The sequence below is a fragment of the Pelmatolapia mariae genome, linkage group LG12, assembly GCF_036321145.2.
Source record: "Pelmatolapia mariae isolate MD_Pm_ZW linkage group LG12, Pm_UMD_F_2, whole genome shotgun sequence".
Classification (NCBI taxonomy): Eukaryota; Metazoa; Chordata; class Actinopteri; order Cichliformes; family Cichlidae; genus Pelmatolapia; species Pelmatolapia mariae.
In genome coordinates this window covers 15,389,362-15,405,801 of record NC_086237.1, presented here as the reverse complement: position 1 = coordinate 15,405,801, position 16,440 = coordinate 15,389,362, and the positions used below count along the sequence as shown (strand labels likewise).

Here is a 16,440-nt window from a genome sequence, read left to right as displayed (position 1 = left end):
ATGTTAAAAAAGCAACTGAAAATTAACCCAACTTAAAATTACAAATACATCTTTTATGTTGCATAATAGAAAACACCCCTTTTGGTTCTTATTATTTTAATCAAAGCCATATGTCTAGTGAAATCAGTGTCAGATTATGCTCTGTATTACAAATGATATAGGATATATTTTCAATTTGGAGACACTTTCTCTGGGTGTCTTTGTACTGTATGCATCAGCATGTGAGTGCAACAATTTAGAAGTAGATATCCACATGCAGCTTTAATATTTGGTGGCTTTGTGTGAAAAGGGAGTCCGTCTGAATTGGCCGTCTCAAACACGATCACACACATCTAACTCTCCAATATTAACAATAATATACAGTACATGTACATGTAAAAGGCCTTGATAGGTAATGAAATGTAGAGGAGGGCAATTCCAAAATCATAAATTCTCGACAGTTTTCAGAGTTGACAAAGGCATTGAGGTGATCAAAGCCACATCTGCTGTACATGTGAGGTCTGATCAGGTTCTCTATTATAACTGGTCCCCAGGCTCTGTGATGGGCACTTGAGGTTCCTCCCCACAGCTGTCCTCCTTTCCAACCCAATGGATGCCATGGCCGTTCTCTCTGGGTGGGAGATGTGGTGAATGCTGGCGCTCTAGTGTGGAGAAGGTTGTGAACTGGACTCTCTTTCTCTTGCTGGTGGGCGAGTGGAGGGACTCTGTGGGCATCGGTTTGCCTCTGAGGGAGCCTACGCAACTGAGGGGAGAATCTGTGACAGAGGCCAGACAACTGGGCCTCCTGGAAAGAGAGCCAGTCTTATCAGGCCCAATGTCTATCACAGTGGTTGTAGTTTGGGAGTCTTGCTGGACCGGGCTGCCCGGCACGCTCATCACCAGCTCAGCATCTGTGCCCAGCCATACCCAGTCGTGCCTGTGGCCTGTGGGTTCCTGGCCGTGAGAGGGCGGTTTCTTGTGCCTGAACTTAACAACATATGAGACACAGTTTACCAGAAAAACCAGGATGGCCAGGCAAAAGACACCCAACAGAGCATACATGCCAATCTCCAAGTCTGTTAGAGGCCTGTTTGCCAAAACGTCTTCACCACCAACTTCTATTTCTGTCGTCCCCTGCCCAGGGGTCTCCACCTTGGTGGGGAAGTTGTTGGAGTTTACCAGATTCCTGGGAACTTTCATCGTGCTGGTGAAGCTAATGCTGCTCATATCCTCCACTATCATGTTGTCTGACCCGTATCCTTTGCTGTTCTCACCAGGGCTGCTCATTAGGCTGACATTAGCCACAGTAGTAGGACTCCCAGGGTTTCCTGAATTACTGGTCTTACCCACTCCTCCGAGGCTACCGCTGGTTATCAGGGTTCTTTCTGTAGATTTGATGGTGGTCGTGATCTTCTGCATGGCACTTTCTTCTCTGTCTGAGTTCGGCATGCGTGGTGAAGCATCCTGGGATGGCTTTCTCTGCTTCCTCTGACGCTCCACTTCTTCCCCATCGTTCCCATAGTCAGTTTCCTTGTTGCTAACAGTACTGCTGTCAAATATTCCATCTGATCGCTTAGTGTTCGCTTGAAATTTGACCTTGAGGGTGCCGTTGCCTACTGCAAAAGTACTTTTGCGTTTGGACTTCTGACAGGCCTCACAGATGGACATCTCTACTCTGACCAAGACTCCCTCGCCCTCTCCTTCTGCCACCACAGCTGGTGGCGTGCCCTGCACCGACACCACTCCCTGATCTAGAGAGGTCACCGTCACACGGAAAAAGGATTGATCATAAATGTCAAGAGGTGTCTGATTGCCATCACTGAATTGTATCCAGGCACTGACCAAAGCTTCCTAAGAGAACAAAGGAATTGTAAAAAGACTGTACTTTTATCTTTGAATCTAAAATCTTTACATTTAAAAAATGATAAAGGATGTTACCTGTTTGGGACTCTGTAGCACCTCCTGTGTGGTTGTGGCAGCCAAGATGGCCCTGTTGCTTCCTGCACTGAGCTGTAATGTCATGGAGAGCCCTGTAACCAGCTGAACCCCCAGCTCTGTGATGGTCACTTTGTCATCCACAACTCTGATAGTTGTTTTAGCCAAGATGGCATCAGATAGTGGAGAAAACACCTGTCAACATCAGGTAAAGTCATTTTTTTAGGCTGCTTCAGATTTGATCTCATTTTTAACTCTTTGCCTCAGACAGAAACTGTTCAATTCAGAAAAAGAGTTACTCTGTGAAAAGGCAGCAAGTTAGAGCTGGCTCACAAGACTAATCCAAAGAGTATTCCAGTTTATTACCTGGATGGCAGTGGTCCCAAAGTCTTTCCCCGACAGCACTCTTCCTGCCTGTAGCCTTGCCACTCGAGTGTCCTCCACCTTCATGAAGTATCGAACCAACCTTGTGACATCCACCTGCCAATCAGACCCCAGGAAATAGGCCTTTGGATCCCGGGGGTCTTCTTGCTCTGCCATGAAATGGGTTAGCACCCTCACAAGGGCATGCTGAAACTGCAGCATACAGCCCTTCCCCTTCCGATCGTCTTCATCACTGTTCCAGCCAGTTCTGGGACATGAGCACAAAAACATACGGGCAGGTCAGGCCTATCAAACAGTACATGCTTTCAACTCTATATCAATCACTCAGCCCTGTCTGTCTCTTTATTTGATTGGATCACACTGAATTATTGCAGTACATTACGTAATGGAATCTAACCTCTAAATCCTCGGAGAGATATGATTTAAATTTGTATGAATAAAAAACAAAATGCCCCTGGAAATCACACCTACTGTAGAAATCAAACAAAGGGATTTTGTGTTGTTAGTGGTTTCCTACCTTTTTGAGGTGAGGATGGGTACCCTCCAGCTTTTGATCTGGCTCAGCTCTGTGTCTGACACCTCAATCTGGAGAGGAAGCCGGGGCATCCACACATTCAGTTCGAGCTGAGCACTCAGGTAGCTGTAGGTGAAGTTTACCGTCATCTTTATCTTCCCCTTAACCTCTTTTCCATTTACGAAAACATAGTCACACCTGTCGGACACCTGGAGAGGTAAAGATAAAATGGAAACAGTCCGCCGGCACGTGAGCATCTTATCATTTTTTGTCTAAGATGATTATGTAAACAATCTACATCAAACTCGGGATTAAACTTGTTAATGAAAGCGATATTAGTCTTCTTACCAATGACAAAAAATAATCAAGTATTCTCATGAAAGTCACCATTTTAACACATTGGCCATTCCTGCAACAACAAATAGCCGTGAAGCAGTTTTGCACTGGATGTGTCACCGCAGTAATGTCAGCTGGCTTTAATAAACTACTGCGATGATCACCGGTGTGAGGCGTTGGGAAGAGGCAGCATTGCAGTTTTATGTTAATCGAAATATCATGTGGTGCACGCTGAACATCAGTCCTTCACAACCAAGTGCATTCATTACAACAGAATTTCAAAGGTGACCTTTGCGAGTTTGGGCAGCTGCTTCAACATCATTTTGCGTCACGTCAGGAGGTTTCACTTGGTCGTCTTTGGACAATACGATAATTAACAAATCACTGAACTCTAGTGACTGAAAACACCCAGGGGAATAAAAGGAAATACACTGACGTTGACAGATGGCTAAAGGATGACTACATATATAAGTTACATCTCGAAGCAGTGTGGACCCAAGACTTACGAGATGTGCTGTCACCGGGTCGTGCAATTTTTTGTTTTTTTTTTAGAGGATCCTGTGTCATCATTGCATCTCGGAACTGCATCCCGTGGATATGGAACATCTTTAGAATAACCCCATCACTCATCATGTCAGCCCTGCTGCTAACTCAGATTTAGTTTCTGCTTTTATACCTAACAGCATATTTCTAAGAAGTGGCACAAAACCTTTCAAATAGATGTCAGGGAAAAAATTTCCATGCAAAAACAGAACAACAGACAAGGGCTCATTTATTTTCAGTGCACTTGTGTTGAATCTTCATGTATTTAATTCAGTGTGTGGGAAGTCAGCTGGTCAGCCATGATTTAAGGCAATTTGCTAATTTTCTACTGTGTTAGAGGAGCACTTTCCAGGACCTCCACCGTCTGCTGTGTTCAAATAATATTCCGAAGAATAAGTTAAAATGGAATGCCATTTTAAATGTGCCATCCGCCAACTCATTCCAGTCATAATCTCATTCTTTGTCCAAGAATATCCCTCACCATTTTCGGTATTGCAAAGATATTTATGTTAAAATGGGATTTGACTTTCATGACTGGGTACAGTATTACAGACAGGCAGAAATTAAAAATGCTGAAATGCGCGCTTCACTGACGCAACTCTGCACATGCACATAGAGAGTTTTACTGAATGTGCGCAATTAAAATATCCAAATTCCAAGAGGTAAAAACATGTGAAAACACATCAGATCTCAATGGGACAAAAATCATGCTGGATATCTATACTGATACAGACTGGGTAATGTGTTGATCAGCCTACAAAGAGCTGGATTCAAAGACACCCTGAAACTCAAAGTGAAAAAATGATGCAGAAGGCTAGTCCATTTTGCTGTATTTTCATTGCAACAGCTCAAAATGGTACTCAGTAGTTTCTGTGGCCCCCACATACATGTATGCATGCTTGACAACATCGTGTTCCTGACATGGCGGACGGTGTCCTGTGGAATCTCCTCCCAGATCTAGACCAGGATGTCACTGAGGTTGTGGACAGTCTGAGGTGCAGTCTGGTGGTGTTGGATGGACAGAAACATAGCGTCCCAGAGGAGTTCTGTTGGATTTAGGTCAAGCGAGCATGGGGGCTTGTTAGTAGTATCTATTCCTTCGTCCTCCAGGAACTGCCCGCATACTTCGCCACATGAGGCCGGACAATGTCGTACACCAGGAGGAGCCGAGGATCCACTGCACCAGCATAGCACCAAAGCAGCTGAAACTGATTCACAACCCCCTCTGATACTTAACTGACCAGATCAAGATGTTAAAATGTTAAATGCTCAGATGTAAATCCTTCATACCTTAAGATATTTCCATATTTCTCTCTGTATCATTTCTACACATTGGCGAATCGCTTCCACCAAAGAACAGGGAGTTGGTTTTTTTATTTGGTTTTTTTTTTTTTCGGGTCATGTGAGCTATAAATTCCAGATAAATCCTTCCCCATCTATCACTAGCAGATTTGATCTTCAGGCAAAATAGAGGAGAAAATATATCTGAGTCAAGCTGTTAGACTAAGAAGATTAAAGGGAATATTTGTGACTGAATCTGCTATCTGGTCAGCAAACATACAACATGGCTGTAGTCAAGGTTGAAAAAGAATATTTTAGTCCACATTCGTCCTCTTGACTGTTCCACATAATTCTGTTTTTCTATAACCCGCACCAATCTGTGCTTGATACAGGTCCACTTACTGCCCGTGACCTCGTCATACAGCAAGTGCATTTATTTATTAGCTGGGACAGCTTCCGTTGGATAAACCTACAAAATTCGATTGCACCAGAGAACTGGAGCCCACTGCATGGCTATTTCTTTTTTTAATCTTGGGCAAATATATCAAGAGCCTTTGACCTCGAAGGCTAGGCACCTGACTTTCAATTTCATCCATAAACAAAGCCGGCTTTTTGGCAGTCAGTCTTGCTCACTTATACAGGATAAAAGGGACAAGTCGCGGGATGGAAGCACAGTGGTAGACTGAGAGGTCATGTTGTGAGCAATTTAGCACAGTAGCTGTTCATTGTCGGGGAGATTGATGGGAAATGTTGTCAAAGTCTCACTAATAGTTTGTTTTACCATGTGGAAAAGAGGGAGAGAGTAAAAGTGACTTTGGAGCAACGTCTTTGTGTTCAGCTGTCCTTCCCTTGACACATAAAACTAACCTTGTCCATGTGGAGTATTACAAAGAAACTACTCAACTTTCTTATGCCTCTCAACATTAGGACAGGGAAGCAAGGTACAAATATGAGCACTTTATTGTTGTTGATGGACATACCACTGAAGTTCAAATCCTTTGTTCTGTCATTGTTCTTGGAACTTTTAAAACCAAAGGGATGGGGAATTTGTTCATTGTAAAGTAAGTCATAAGGGGGACGTGCAAATCCTACCTTGAGAACGTCTTCATCAGTGGAGCTACAGTCTGTGTAATCAGACACATCCGTGACTACTCCATCTTCCTCCACAGCTACCGTCCTCACAGGCATCACCACCTTCTTTCCCGTCAGCACAGCGGTGTTCAGAATCTCCGTGTCCTGCAGAGAGAGCGAAGGGAAATGAGTTTCATATTCCAGTTCAGTTTTAGAGTTTGTGTGGTGATGCTACTGTCACAGTGACGAAGATTTTTAAATTTATTTATTTTTTAATAAGAGTGGCATGGGATGCAGTTAAAGGAGGTAGACAGGAGACACGGGCGATGAAGCGTGACTCAGCGACTCAGCAGCGGTGGCGAGGTAAGAAGGCCAATCCCCCTTTGGGAAGCAAGTGGGGGAGTAGAGTTAAGGCTGGGTGATGGCCCGGTCACCACATGGAAGTAAGAGCTAATCTTGGATTTCTTACTGCACAGGCATGTCCCTCAAAGGGATTCTGTATCACTTCACACATGGACAAATAACTGGAAACGTGGACTAAAAATAGTCTTTATTGCACACAGAGCCCGCCTGCGATGCACGGTGCATTGTTAATCATAAATGTCACGGAAATAAGAGCGCTCATCCGCTTCTGGAAGAGTTGGTGGTTCGATTCCTGGCTCCTTTTGTCTCATTGTCTTTTGGCATAGATTGGTTGGGTTAGGGCCTTGTTTGATCAATAGTTTCCCTTGGTCTTTGAGTACGTGTTATGTGACTAAGAGGTGAGCTCTAAAGCACTTTATTCCACAAATGAAGGCTATTTACGTAACACTATAAATGTGAGGTGCCTTGTTAAAATGAATTGATAGTTATTTGTAGGAATCCTTGGATAATCAAAGCATGAAAATGAAGCAGATGGGTAAGTGTCGTTCTCTATGGAAAAAAGAAAAAACAACAGAAAACAGACTGCTTTAAATGAAGCTGAATTAATCGAATATTATAAGCTGAAGTGCAGTGCAGTTCTGTGAATGAACAAATCAAATATAAAGAGACATTTGGCCACTCCAAGTATGAAAATGAAGCAGATGGAAACGTGTCCCCTCGAGAGTAAAACCGCTTTAAATTAGGCAGAAATAAATAAACATGCAACTGAAAACTCTGATGTGAGGGTAGTATCAGTGAAGCTTTTTTCTTTCCTCCCCCCTCCTATAGAAGTAGTGAGCAGCAGCACTAGCTGGAGTTCATGGAGCAAGGCCAAGAGTGATCAGTCAGCGCTAATGTCCCCTTGAGCCAACCATCAAATCTCCTCGTGTTTGGCCTGAGGTCAGCTTCTAATCCACCAGCGAGATGAGCCATGTCAAATTTACAAATCGGGATACTGTAGCTTTTCCACATAGCTTTCAGCACTTCAGCACCTTTAAGATGGAAATGAAGCATATAGCCTGCATAATCTTACTAAAGCCTTCATTAAAAGTATAGCAATTATCTTTTATTTGTATAAATTACATATTTCAATTATATGTAGTCGAACAAATGTGAAAGTTATCCCTCCAAACAGTGTTTTAGTTAGGAGCTGGCCCCGGTGACAGATAACTCAGATTCAGTACGGTAATTAAATGTGCTATAATGTTTCTCATTGAGTAGAGGAGATTATATCACGGGTTAATAATAGAGGTAGCACAATAAAAGAGGCCTGCGGCACCAAAATAGAAGCACATGAAGCAGCTGTTAGCAGGAGAGAATGACCACATAATGCACGCTAGAACAGAGCAGAACAACACAGAGGAGACATCAGCTAGTTGACAGTCAACAACACAAGGTCACACTCTGCTCAAAATAGAAGCCATTTACTAAACAGTCCAAAGCATATCCAGCCTTCTGTGTATGCAAACCAGACAGGAACAGATCAGAGCAAAGTGCATTTTATGATATTTTCATGCACCGACGCTCAAAGGATGCAATCTTAGCATTATTGGAAACGCTGCTGTCGGCAACATCGATCCTGGTGTTTTACTCTGATTAGGTGTGACACGAGAGATGACAGCTAACTCACCATTACGAGAGGAGCTAGGCCGACAAAGTCTCTCTGAGTGGTATAGATCCTCATGGCTCCTTCAGTCTTGACTCCATTTTTGGATGTGGATGGCAGCTCCAGCTTCCATATGATTACCTGGCTGTCGAGAGGGCTGCTCAATTCCTCAACTTCAAAATCCATTTGTAGTACCTCCAACAAACTGCTTTCAAGCCTGAGTGGTAAACAAAGAGCTGTGTTAATTTGACAGATGAAGTATGCATTATATACACGTGAAATCACACCTGCTTTATAATTTCAGTACAACACATCTTGTGTTAAAATGAAGATAATCAGAATCTTGTTAGTGCAGCTTCATGTTACCTTGTGTGCTCTTCAGTTCAAGCAATAATGTAGCTTTTAATGTTTCTATAGAGACCTGTGTATCTGAGGTTAAGTGATTAAACACAGCACAAAAGTTTACTGATCCAAAGCCTTGGTTACCGAGAAAGAAAAACTGGTGTAGGCACACTCTGCACTTTCAGTTCAATTCAGTTTTATGTATGTAACACAAAAAAACAAACACAAGTGCCTCAAGGTGCTGTACTGTAAAATAAAGACCCTGTTAGAGAGAAAACTCTGAAAACTGGAGCCAAGCATTAGGCAATGGTGGGAAGGACAAACTCCCTTTCAACAGGAAGTAACCTCAGGCAGGCCCAAGCTCAAGAAGGGGCACCCTTGACCTGGACTGGAGATGAGGGAAAAGAGAAGAGAAAAGGGAAGGCAGAGAGAAATGGGACATAAATATGTTCTGTAGTTTGTCTATTACATACTATGGGTCAGATTTACTAAAGCGCTGCCTCAGTGCAAAGTGGGTTTTGGCATAAAACAGTAGTGTCAGTGTTTGCAAAGACAGTGCAGTGATAATATTATGTGTACGAGGTGGCAACTAAGAGAATTTTGCAAATGACCCCCTTCCTTTCTCGGAATAGAGAATATTTAAATCAAATGCTCTGATAGATTTACTAACGTTTGCAAAACGCAATTTACTGCTAATTGCTACAGCTAATTGCACTGATATTTAACACAGAAAATGAGCATGTCCTATTTTTTTCACTTGACATTTAAATAAACTGTGTTTAATTCAATTCAGTCTTATTTATATAGTGCCAACATAACAACAATAAGGAAAATTGTGCTCTTTTTGCAAATCACTAGGAAAAAGACCCACACACAGACACCTATGAGCACTATTTGGCAATTGTGCTTACATGCTTTTTCGACCCTTTTAGGGAATTTGGCCCTACAGTGAGTCTACAGCAACACTATCAGCTCCAAAAGGCCAAAGCACAGCAAGGCTTCAGACAAAAATCAGCATGTTATCATGCTAACAGACTCACATATTTAGTTCTTTGTCCGTTTCCTGAATGTCTGCATAAAAACTTCAATCTCAGTCTTTTCACTGATTCTTGAAACATTTTTGCTGGAGCCAAAAATTATAGCTGATGATGCCGTGTGTGGAAACATGCTTCTAGTGGGGAAACATGCTTCTGTGTGGAAACATGCTTCTAGTGGGGAAACCCGTGTGCGTACATGTTCTTTAGGCTTATTGCGTTTTTCTGTTTCTTCATGATTCATAAAGTTATAGATGCTAGTTTCAGCTGTTCCCTCATTCACAAGGGGTAAGATTTTTTTTTCTCACCACAGGTATAGAGATGTGTCATTGTTATTGTGGCATAATCAAGCTATTGCACTGTATAGTAACTGAAGCCTGTGTATTATTGTTGTATTTTTGTAGGATCTCTAATTTACAATGCAAAATGCCTTGAGGCGACTCCTGTCGTATGAATTTAGTCTTTAATTTCAACTATCAAGTAAAAACCTAACATCATTATTATTATTACTATTATTTTAATTAATTAATTAGTTGATTTTTTAAAGGAAATTTCAATTCAGAGTGGGTTTGCTCTTTTCAGTACGAGGAAGAAGTAAAAGCAGTTAAGATTGAGCCTGGAGTTTTGGAGATATTCATCTTAAAATTCATAGTGACATGTTACGAATTTGGCCCCATGGATAGAAGTGTAGAAAAAAAAAATTTTTCACAGTGCGATGTGATCCTAGTGGTTGTGACAAGGCACAGTCCTTCTCTTTTTTAGCCGTGGAGTGGGCTTTGCATCTCTAGGCTTCTTCACAAGCTAAACTAGAAAAGAACAGAGCTGAATTTCTCTTTGCTGACACTCCCCTCGGGTTGCTGGTTGCGTTAAATGGGTGTAGAATAAAAGGTGGTCTGAGGACAGCGGCATCCTGAATACAAAACAAAGTATGAGCCTGTGTAACTTATAATAGCCTCTCAGTGATGACAGCTGCAAGAGAGCGTCCTAGCCACGGATTCAATTTTCTGCCACGGTCCTGTAGTAGTTAGTACCCTGGGTTTATTTGCAGGGATTGTATGGAGCTGCAGAAAAGATGTATTGCTGGACAAAAACGCAATAAGCATAAGCACATGGGCGTTATCAGTCTCACTGCATCTGTGTGTCCATGTTATAAATCTGTGTCTGACTCGTGTGGAGGCCCAGCATGAAAATGACCTCTAAAAAGGCTGCACACCAGCCGCCTTTTGTTGCTCTGAAGTAACAACTGGAGAAACTGAAAGTAGTTTTTTATTATTCCTTCATTAAGTTCCGAGCGCAGCAACAAGGCACACAAAAAGCTGCCTCTGTTTGCTTCTCTCACTCATATCTGCCATCATTAGGAGCGAGACAGAGATTGAGTGTAATTTAATCATTTTAGGCTATCGCTCAAAGACCCAGGAATAAGATAATCGCATTCTGGTCAACTGTCAAAACAAGATATGTTTAATTCAGATAAACATGCCTATGTGGTATGAAGTCTGTATTAACACACATATCCAACAATATGGGGGATGTTTTTTTTTTGTGTGTTTGTTATTTACACCCCCTGTAATTTATTGTGGAGCTTACAGGGAATGGATGCTTCAGCATCTTGTTTACGGATGGCAGTCTGCCTGAGAATAGCAGTGCCTAAATATTAAGATCCACACCAAGCCCTTTGCAACTGAGGATAAAAATAAATAAATAAAGCTTAAACGTATAAATACAGCAAATACTTTCGGTGTTTGCAAGAGCCAGCTAAGCAAAAAGTCAGAGAAGTCCCCATAGTGGTGTGGCAGTAGACGCTCCCAGCAGGGGTTCCGTTAGTTTCATGACATTTTAGAGAGGATTAGCAAAAAGACTGGGTAAATAAATATTTTAACCCATAAAGAAGTTGTAATAAACAATGTCATAATCCACGGCAAATGGGGAAAACAACGTAATGAGGTCAAACCTATAATGACAATAAATTCAGTGTTGTTTCTCAGATTACGGCAAGCTGTCTAATGTTGTATGAAATCTGACAAAGTAATCTTCCACAAAAGCACGCTTAGCTTTACCATTTTACCATATGTGTATATATATTCACACACAGATCAAAATTTTGTTTCACAAACATCTCTTTAAAATTGCTCTAGAAGCAGAATCTAACTCTTACAGTTGACATTTTTGGGTCCATCTTAAATCTAAAGTGTATATGTTGAGCTGGAAGAGTTGTGAAGGTACCTGCATACGTCTTTCACCACTATGCAAAACATTTATTCAGTAGAAATAAATAAATAAATAAAGCATCCAGATTCTCTTTGCCATTCTTCGTATAATGCCATTTGTTAGGGCGCATGGTAATGCACAAAGGCCTATAAACCATGTCCACTGTATTCTAAGCCTATTTTCAGTGCTTTATTCATTTCTGATTGAATTTTCTGATTTCCCGTGGGCCCCACCCTGACCGTTTCAGGTTCACCCATGACTCACTACATTTTAAACATCTTGGAATGACCCTTGCCATCCAGAGGTTAACATCTGTGCTGCCTGTAACAGAAATGTTTCCGGTGATTGGATGAAAGGTATTTTATGCGCTCCTAAAGAATTGCAAGAAAACCAGTCACCCTCTGCTTTTGTGGCATTTATATAGAGTCTGAATAAAAAGCTTTTTAGCTTTTAGTAACAACATAGTCTTTGTTACTATGTTGTCATTTTGATTCAGAAAGCTGCTAGCATAGCCCTAATGGGCTTTTGCCTATATAATTTAATAATATTACACATTTCAATATAATAATTGTCTGCGAACAAAGTCGATGCTTTATTTAATTATGACACAATTTTGAGATTTCCCATGGGCCCCTAGACTGTGGTGCTGTCAAAGGTATTAGTTGAGGAAATGTAGGCAGGTCAGTGACAAACTTTACTGGAACTTTCTAAAACAAACTCAGGTGGCGTGTGAAGTACCCGAGGGCTGTGCAATTAGCCTGAATTAGTGTTAAATGGTACAGAAAATGGTGAGTGCTGGCACCAGATGATCCATCACAAACATGGACGGGTGTAGAGCTGCATATATCACACTAGAGCAGACTCTAAGCCCGTGGATACCAAGTGCACTCTTGCTAACTTTTTCTGCAGCCCGGAAGTGCCACGAGAAAATAATGTTCCACTGCGCTGTTTTATTTTTTTTTTCATCCAGCGTTTGTGTCGATTGGTGCAGCCATAACCACAGAGGAAACCTGGCAAACCTTGCCCCCTATCGATAAGCCACAGGTGGATCTGACTGTCATCGTGACTGCATTTTCCATCAAATTCATGTGTTGCTTGTGGTGTTTAAGACCGTTTTAGCCTTATTCTTTCAGCTGCAACCCTGGTGGGGTAAACGCTCTGGGGACCAAGCAAAGAACAAGTATTAATAAAAAACAATTCCAACTGGTTACTACACTTTGCAAATCTTCTGTAAAGGTCAACGAGTAGTCTACTAGGCTTTAGTTGTCTGCTTTAGGATTAGGTCGTCAAATGAAGGCCAATGAAATTGCCTGGAATTGTTTGCTGCCAGCAGAGAAAAATGAAGCACTGAATATTTGTGTTTGTCAGGAAAACTGAAAGGCTTTACATGATTTCTAAAAGTCAGAGTCTCTATCGCTTCTCATTCACCAAGCTCCAAGGGATTATCTAGGAATGGTGATGCTGGACAGTTAGAGATGCAGTTTAAATTACCCGTCTTTCATAGTATTTGGGACTCATTAAGTTACAGCCAAAATTGTAACGTTTCTCCTGAGATTGCCTAGATGAAGAGTTGACTCACTTCATGGCACAGCCCTCAGTATAACACCGTAATACAGGAAACAAAACAGAGACAGAGGCTGCGCAGTCAAAATGTCACTTAAGGACCAAAAAATCACTTTAGTATGCAATTAATACCCGATAACCACACATTACAAATAAGTACTGTAGTTTTTTATCACATCCCTATGGCAACTCCACTGTTGGCAGTAGCAAAAAGGTACAGTAATAAGCAAACCTGAGCGACAGACCATGGCATAACATTTTTCCCCTGCCTTGCCTTGTCCTTTAAAAAACAAAACAGAAAAAAAAACAGGTGTCTTTTAATCTCAGGAGGCACGGGCCACGCTTATCGGACTTAACTCTTAATTGTACTCAGCTCATTGCAGTTAAGCGAAATGAAGCTGCACTTGGCTGAACTTTAAAGGACATCTGAGAAAGGCTGGTTGTCAGGGAATGGTTGTAGTCCTGTTTAATGAGATTATGGAGCAAGTTAAGTACTTCTTAGAAACCCAAAGAGCTGACTGATCAGACCAACCTGCAGATGTCTTGCAAATAGTTTTAGCATCAAGGCTCAGAATGCACTCGATAGCTTGCACTTTTTAGGTTAAAATAAAGCAGGGTACTACATGCTAGAAATGCCTTCCCGTTCACAGTTAGTGAATGTCTTGAAATAATTAAAGTGCAGACAGAAAGTGGGACTTGAAGGGGGGTAAAAAGCATACCTCCCTACAAGGACTTTCTTTACAAGAATACCTGCAGTCAGCCAGTGGTTAAAGTATATCCCCTCTGGACAATATGCAATGAACCACATACATGCAGACATGTACAGTACAGACTGTTTGTGATTTGCTTTTCTAATGCAGACACACGTCCGCTTTAAACAGCTGGAGGTACCGGCAACCCACGATGCATTAAAATTCCCTTTTTTAGCTCTGCAGTCTAAATATATCAGCGGTGATAGATTTTCCAGCAACAAAAAAACAGACATACATGAATAGTCTACAGTGACATATAAAGTAATGTGTAGAGAATAGACTTGCCTTTTCCCAGGTATGGGAGCCTTTCTCTGACAAATGACAGCGATGGCTCCATCCGCGCTCAAATCCAGAGTGATGTCCCACAGTAAAGAGTTACTGGGTGTTACTGTTCGAAAGGTCACACCTTTCCTTACTGTTGCTCTGTGAAAAGTCGAAAATGAAAAGGTCAAGAATGCAATAAATTTTTACATTATTTCTGGCTTTTTCTTTTTTCATGAGTTTTGGAATTTGCTTGTGAAAAAAAATGTGTTAAATATAGTTCCCTCATGTACAATAGATTTAAACTTCCACCTTAAAATTCATTTATAGGTGAATTTAATTAATGCTTTTAATCTTGTCTGGTTTCTCGCGATAAATCCATTTCAGTAATAAGAAGGAAGCTACATAAAATTGATATTCAGGCCTGGGGACTAACCGAATAGATAGAGCATTAATTAAATTAATTATAAAGGAGGTAACTTTATTCCATTTTAAAATATAGAACAGTATTGGTAACTCACAGGGTTCTAGGCTCTCACACTTTTCAACATCTAGTTTTTGTCTCACACTGCCTCAACAATTTAATGACAAATAAGAAGAAGCCTCAACTCTGACCGGTGCAGTAATTTAATGTACAAACATTAATGGAAATACAGTATGTAAGGCAAAAATAGAGATTTTAGGATTCATTCAAATTTGAAAGTCAATATTTGGTATGACCATCTTCTTTGGCACAACCTGAACTCTCTTAGGTAAGGTTTCTGTACTTTCTTGAAGTAGTCTTCAGGAATAGTTCTCCAGCCTTCTTGAAGGACGTTTAAAACCCCTCTTTGGATGTTGGCTGCCTTTTTTCTCTGTTTAGATGATCCCACACTTGTTGAGGTCTGGGGAGGCCAGTGCTTTTCGATCCAGGTATGCTTTTACCACAGTGGCAGAGTATTTGGTATTATTGCCAATCATTGCTTTCCAGATGGTATTGCATGGTGGATTAAAATCTGACAAGCTCCCAAACACCACTGGCTGAAATGCAGCCACAAACCTCTGGCCCCTCTGGTGTTGGCCAGAGGGGCCGATGGCGCAATATGGCAGCCTCGCTTCTGTCAGTCTGCCCCAGGGCAGCTGTGGCTACAACTGTGGTTTGCCTCCACCAGTGTGTGAATGTGAGAGTGAATGAATAGTGAATTGTAAAGCGCTTTGGGTGCCTAGAAAAGCGCTATATAAATGCAATCCATTATTATCATTATTATTATTATTATTATTATTATTATTATTATTACAGAGCCTCCACTCTCTTTTTCAGATGGCTGTAGACACTCACCGTTGCTCCTCTCTCCTGATGTCCTCCATATACACTGATGATGATTTAAAGCAGAAGTTTACATCTGGATTTTCTTCCCATTTCCCTCCCTTAAAAAATGGCAATCTTTCCACTGAAACCATTTCCAATTATGCAGATTCATCATCGGGTTCAGTGAGGTATTTGCTGGATTTGTTCCCATTTTGGTCACTGGGCTTTTCAGATACTGTGTATCTGCTGTAGATAGTTTTTTTTAGGCCCAATACTTGTTCTTTTGTCCTCCACTTGTACACTTTTACTATTTTTGTTTGGTAAACTATGTTCTCTTTCATAGATTCAGCTAAAGAAGACGGACAAATTATGCGTATTGTGACAGCCTGGTAGCTAAAAACACACACACACACACAAAACCAAAACCAAAACCAAGGGCTGTTGGGAAAATCGTAGTGAAAGTGAGTGTGAGTGTGAAAGCAGCCAAGACCTTCAGAAAGTTTGAATAACAAATATTAATTATATTAATTATTAAAATGTGTTGAAGTAAAAAAAAAATGGTATCTAATTATTAAAGTGAACACCCAATTATGGCAAGAGGTAGCCAGATAACAATAAAAACACATGACACGGTACCATGGGTCACCTATTAATCATTGCACATCACTAATGGGAAAACAATTTCTCCTGATTTAACTTACTAGTTATAGAAATATTAATTACATTTATAACACATAATTGGAACAAGTTACCTCTCAACCCTGATATTGCACAGAACATCAATCAAAGGCAATATTTATTAGGCTATGTAGATACATTTAGCAGTTTAAAAGAAAATGTAGAGAAAATTGTTGAGAGGGAAAATGCAAAAGCACAAATCTGTGATATACATATTTATCCTTATCTCAACCTGTAATTACCATCACCTATGTGCAATTAAA

The 16,440-nt window shown here is 41.0% G+C and overlaps 1 protein-coding gene across 1 annotated transcript in view; it reads right to left on the bottom strand.

The window, feature by feature from the left end:
• Positions 1 to 5: 5 nt before the first annotated feature.
• LOC134639479 (transmembrane protein 132D) overlaps positions 6 to 16,440 on the bottom strand; it is a 28,939-nt gene continuing 12,504 nt past the window's right edge. The window contains exons 3-9 of the mRNA XM_063490685.1: positions 14,236 to 14,373; positions 8,076 to 8,268; positions 6,065 to 6,208; positions 2,816 to 3,021; positions 2,281 to 2,545; positions 1,918 to 2,109; positions 6 to 1,830 (exon numbers count right to left, since the gene is read on the bottom strand). Coding sequence (XP_063346755.1) covers positions 517 to 1,830; positions 1,918 to 2,109; positions 2,281 to 2,545; positions 2,816 to 3,021; positions 6,065 to 6,208; positions 8,076 to 8,268; positions 14,236 to 14,373 — 2,452 coding nt within the window. The 3' untranslated portion in view covers positions 6 to 516. The remainder of the gene's footprint in view (positions 1,831 to 1,917; positions 2,110 to 2,280; positions 2,546 to 2,815; positions 3,022 to 6,064; positions 6,209 to 8,075; positions 8,269 to 14,235; positions 14,374 to 16,440) is intronic.